Source organism: Olea europaea, unplaced genomic scaffold, assembly GCF_002742605.1.
Source record: "Olea europaea var. sylvestris unplaced genomic scaffold, O_europaea_v1 scaffold3248, whole genome shotgun sequence".
NCBI lineage: Eukaryota > Viridiplantae > Streptophyta > Magnoliopsida > Lamiales > Oleaceae > Olea > Olea europaea.
In genome coordinates this window covers 1-5742 of record NW_019251360.1, presented here as the reverse complement: position 1 = coordinate 5742, position 5742 = coordinate 1, and the positions used below count along the sequence as shown (strand labels likewise).

At 34.1% G+C, this 5742-nt stretch overlaps 1 protein-coding gene across 1 annotated transcript; it reads right to left on the bottom strand.

Moving 5' to 3' along the window:
• Nucleotides 1-19: 19 nt before the first annotated feature.
• Nucleotides 20-2655, bottom strand: LOC111385668 (separase-like). Its single transcript, XM_023010089.1, has 5 exons — nt 1318-2655; nt 959-1136; nt 748-858; nt 85-231; nt 20-31 (listed from the first exon to the last, which is right to left on the bottom strand). Exons 1-5 carry the CDS (start codon nt 1983-1985, stop codon nt 20-22), a joined length of 1116 nt encoding a protein of 371 aa, XP_022865857.1. The 5' UTR covers nt 1986-2655.
• Nucleotides 2656-5742: the final 3087 nt, after the last annotated feature.

Genomic DNA, 5742 nt, shown 5'->3' with positions numbered 1-5742 from the left:
AAAAAAAAAAAAAAAATTGTCAGACAGTGCACTGTGCTCAATTAATGTAAACCCATATATTGGAAGCGCATTACTAGAACATGCAAAAAGAGATACCTCACAAAAGTGGCCTCCTAATTCATTGAAAAATTCTGCAATAGCTTCACAAATATTCAAAGTTGTAGCTCGACATTTATTTACACAATAATAGACGAGTTCCAAAAATTCCAGTTTTGTTTTCTCCATTCCAACCTGCCAAGTAAAGATTAAGCCTATTAAGTTACCACTCTGACAAGATACTTTCTAAAGTTTCAAAGCATTGAACAGCTTAACTTAAAGGAAGCATTAATTACAGTTAATACGACTAATGTAGATCAAGGCACCTAGAGTAATCTATCCCTTGAATTGTTTATCAAATTTCCATGCAGGACATAAGACTTCTAGAAATATTAAAAACAAAATTCTCGAACACTTTCTCTTAACCATGCAAATTGTAAATGTTGATACAAATTGAACCCCCTCCAGTTTACGGAAACTTCAAATTATTTTAGAGTGATATTTATGTTATCTAACACAAGCTGTATCTTAGCAAATTATGATCATCCTATGCCTTGTCATGTTTTACAAAATGCTCATAAAATGAAATGCTGCAAATAGTTCATATTTTTCATTTCAATTCATCACAAATGCACTGAACATGCTTACTCGGTATTTGAAAGATTGTCAATAATTGCAAATCAAGAACTATGTCTCTTATACTGAAATTACCTTGCACTCGGTGGCCATAAAGTTCAACACACATTTCAATATGTCAATAACATTGGGACTGCATAGATCATTTTGTTGCAAGAACAGATAAGAGCAGATCTTGCCTGCAAACTACAGTAAGAAAAACAAAATAAACAGTATGAAATCAATAACAACAACTAGAGCATAACACAAACAAAATCCACTAGCGGCAGAATAATATTATTTTCACCTTGTACATGTCATCTTGGACAGATGATTGCTTATATGCTTCAAAGGTCGTCAAACAAAACTTGATTATCAAATCAACTTCGAAAAATGTCAATTCCCCAACCAAAAACACAGCAATTCTATGTAAATATAACACAAGTGATCGGTGGAATTTCTCACTGTCCTTGGCTTCCAAAACCCTGAATTGTTTGCAGAAACACCGATAATCATAATAGTGTAAATGACGACTAGTTTGTACTGTGATAGTTCAAATTAACTATAATATGCGAGACCATGAAGGAATACGTGACTTCAAGAAATGTGCATGTGCCTAATCCTGTGCAGATACATATATGCATGAACTAGTGTATATAACCATACTTGAATAATGGCTGGGATTCCTTTGCCAAAGCAATAACTCTCCAGTAGTCAGCATCCTCTTTACTCTGACTCTTCGAGGCACACTTCACTAATGTCACGACAGTTTCCAACACTAAAGCTGTAAATTCTTTATCAACGCTCTCATTAATTTCAGGAACCAACAGTGTCTTGGATTTCCTCAATTTACCCTTTGAATCGCCTTTAACAATCCTCTGTAAGTTCTCGAGCACAGAAAAACTCTCTGTTTCTGCATCTTCGTACAATTCCCAGTGCTCCAAACAGTGTATGTACCGAAGCCTCTGAACCTGAACTGGATAGGATTTACTAGCAAGCTCCGGTGCTATCAATTCAAGGCAGGTGAGGCAGAGGCGGTAAGCATCGAAGAGTTCAAGGGCGGAATGGTGGGCAATTTTAGGGGATTCCGAGAGGCGTTTGGGAATGAGAGAAAGGGATTTGTTTAGAAAAGGTAAGAACTGTTTTGCAAGGCTTCGTACGGCACGCTGGACGTCAATAGAATTGAATTTTGAGGATTTTTTGATGGTGGTGCGTTTAAGATGAATACTAAAGGGCTCGAGGTGTAAGGTGAATGCGTGGTGGAGATCCGTGAGGTCACTGGAGGATTGGAGTTTGGAAAGAAGCGCCGCTTCCGTCGTGGTGACGGAGTCCATTCTGGCTCGGCGGCGGCGTGTGAAAGAAGGATGAAATTGCGTGAGGGCGTGGGCGTGGGCGGGAAATGGGCTGCTTCTATGTATTTTTCGTTTTTGAAAAGCGCAAACACGTTATGTAAAGAACTGGCAAGTCTCCCTGTGAATGGAAAACCCCTGCAAATTGGGACAAAGTCTTTGAAGAAATCCCCTAAGTGGAAGAAGACTAGAATGCATTGAGAAAAGCTTTAGGGGTCGGAAGGAAAAAAATGCAGGGATGGAGGAGAAAGAAGGTATGCAGTGGGAGAAACAAGAACGAAGTTACTTGTGGATTTTGATGCAAGAACGGAACCTGAATTCTGGGTCGGCTGAGGATTCTGATGCCTCCAAAACCACAAGCGGCCTTGTGGAATGCGAGCAATTGGAAATACTAAAAGCTTCCGATTTGTTCCACAAACTCCATCTTCAAATGAATTCCTCCTGTTTTGGATTCCATTCCTGCTACATTCTCCCCAGCCAAATTCTTTACAAAACCTTATGCTACTTGCCAAAAAAATAAAAGTGATGTGCGACATTACGTTAGTTATTATCTAAAGTTTGATTTAAATGTAACAATGTCCTCCAAAAAATACAGGGAAATTCAATTCTAATCAAAGCTGTCTTACATGAAGGGTTGTTTTAATTTCTTTAGTTGAGAAAGGCCTTTGGAAGAATTTAATTGACCAAGTCATTTCTCTGTCATTCATGTTGGCAGATTTATTAATGGATTCCATCTGCTAAGTGAGACGCTTGATAAAGTTTAATAAGTAAGTCGCGACATGGTACAAAGTTTATTGAACGACCATTTCTGTTACTCATCCATTTCTACCCCTAGAGCCAATATCCTAGTGGGTTGTCCTCCAGTATGAAATTTTTAGTGATATTGAGAATTATTGGATGATTGCATGAAAATTTTGTTATATTGTTTTTTAAAAGTTAATATGTATCTAAACAAAGTTTAGTACACCACATTTATCATTAGTATGTTGATTTAAGCCTATTTGAACCGCGTTCTTTCAAAAAATATATTCTTAAATAATGATTTGACATCATTTCAATCACACGTTTTTCAATAAAATAATATTATACTCAAATTCAAAAAATTTCCTCATTTTTTGACCACACAGTCTTTATTAATCTACTATTTCAAAATATATTCCTTCAAAATAATGTGGTTCAAATAAACACTTATAATATTACTTATGAAATGCTTTAAAAAGTTCATGGTTTTGGAATTCAAAATGGTTCAATTATTATTAAATTTGCATCCAATTACTCCTAAATCTCTCTTTTCCCTAACCTCTATTGCCAATCCTGATTAGTCTCATTTAAAGCCCGTTTGACCCCATTCTTATTTTCATTCTATTTATCTCTATTATTATCAACCACACAATCTTCCATAAAATAATATTACACGCAAATGAAAAAAATTTCATTCTTTTTCAACCACACATTATTAAAAAAAACACTATTGCAACATTTAAAATTTGGCAAGAATGAAGGCCAGACGAGGCTTAAAAAAGTGAGAAAGGGAAAAATGGCTTCTTTATATTGTTGGTGACAACTATTAATACAGTGACACATTCTCATTCTACCATATGGGCATTAGTTTTTTACAGAATGATCTCTTTATACCTCAATCAAAAAGTCAATTGGAAAATGGAAATTAAAATTTGAATGACCGTATAGAATCGGTTTGAGCATGGAAGTATGTAAAATTCTAACCACGAATAGAACTAGAAAGAATTTTAATGACATTTTCTTGTATTTTAATCGGTCGAAACCAAAGGTNGTATGTAAAATTCTAACCACGAATAGAACTAGAAAGAATTTTAATGACATTTTCTTGTATTTTAATCGGTCGAAACCAAAGGTTAAACAATAAAGTGCAAACATCATCTTGAAGAAGGAAATACTATTTTATACCTAAACCCACCCTTTCGTGCTTGGCATAGAATCATTATTGATGTCACGTAATTTCGCATTTTCCATGTTTCTTTTGTCATTAGAAAAAGATTTCTTCTGCACCTGTGAAAGGCTCTTCTGTTTTACCAGAACTCCATCTTAGAGAGGGTTTTCAATATTTTCTACAAGACGTCACTTGTGAACTTGCAACAATTTCAGGAGCCTCAGAATGAATTTTTTTTCCTTCCTATATTTCATAAAAGGATTTTTTCAATTTGCGAATCCATTGAGGCATTGATCTTCAAACAGAAGTAAACATGCAAATTGCCGAAAAGGGCAAGATAGCATAGATACTACATACATGGAACGTTGAAGTTTCTCTGATGCTTTTCTTTTCCGCTTCGTAGAATATGCATTTACACCGGGCGGGTTTTCCACTTTTTCCACAGAAGTCGTCCCTCTCATAAACTTATTTTCCCTTCTTAAACTCCACATTCGATGAAAGCAAGAACTAATATTTAGAGGTTGCTTTTCTAAAGCTTTCAATTTTTTGACTAAAAGAGCAGCATTATGTCTCTCTATAAAAAAAGCATCCTCTCTCTTATTTACTCCAATGAAACAGGATACATGAAAATTAAATCCTTCTCCACGTCGAAACTTAAAAGGGTCAAAACGTATTGCACATGAATGTACATCTATATTAAACGAGTTGAGCATATCTTGAAACATCTTATAAGACATGAACAAGTGAATTTGTTGAGTATCTTATTCATAACTGAAATTTGAATAACTTACCTTCGTTTATAGTGAATTCTAGCATAGTTTATTAGACAAAACAATATTGTTGGTGTGAACTTTTGTATAAACCTTTCTATCTAAATGTAGTGAAAACCCGCATTCGTTCATTTCATACAGTTACAAGTGAATATAAAGTCAAACAAACATAGAAATAATTCAAAGAACACTAGCCGTTTAAAACGATATCATGCCATTTGGGCCACAGATCTTAATTTCACTCCAAAATGAGTTCATTAGATCCTAGAACATTTAAAAGGCTTATACGAGTTGAACAAGCTAATTTGTTTAGTATCTTGTATCATAATTAGAATATGATGAAATTTGGCTTAAATATCTTCCTTTGTAATTAAATCTAGGATAATTTATTCATAGAACAATAGTTTGGTCATTATCATGAGAACTTTTTATGAACACTTGGATCGAAATGTAATGAAAACTTGCATTCGTTCATTTTCACACGCATACGAGTATATATAAAGTGAAATACAAAGTTCGTTGAAATGACATTATGACATTTTGGGTTACGGGATCTCGATTTCACTCTAAATATAGTGAAAACTTCCCACGTTCATTTTCATTTTGATACGAGAGATATAAAATGAAATGGATACGAAATTAGTTAAAACATCACCCAACCGTTTATAATTACAAGGTGCCATTTTGAGTCACGTACTCTCAATCCACTCCAAATATAGGTAAATTTTCATTAATTTTTATGTGTATACAACAGAACATAAAGTAATACAAATATGACATAGTTAAAACGACACTCAATCGTTTAAAAAGAAAGTTTAGCCGTTAGTTTTAAATTGAATATGCAAAGTGAAAATGAAAGTAGGAATATATGTTTCAGAGGTTCGGTAAATTTTTGTTTCAAATTGAATATCTTAGACATTTGGGGGTTTAAGACTTTTAACACATAAAATAAATTAAAGATCAATTAACCAAAAAATATGGACCATAGACCATTTTACCAAAAATTATTGCTTACTAGGATTTTAAGCAAATTCCCCATTTTCATAACAAGTATATTTTTGAT

Excerpts from the sequence above, each read along its gene's own strand:
- LOC111385668 (XM_023010089.1), bottom strand. The coding sequence starts at position 1,985 with ATGGACTCCGTCACCACGACGGAAGCGGCGCTTCTTTCCAAACTCCAA. Across the intron at positions 1,137-1,317 it reads GAATCCCAGCCATTATTCAA|GGTTTTGGAAGCCAAGGACA; the intron begins GTATGGTTATAT and ends CAAACAATTCAG. Across the intron at positions 859-958 it reads TCCAAGATGACATGTACAAG|TTTGCAGGCAAGATCTGCTC; the intron begins GTGAAAATAATA and ends TTCTTACTGTAG.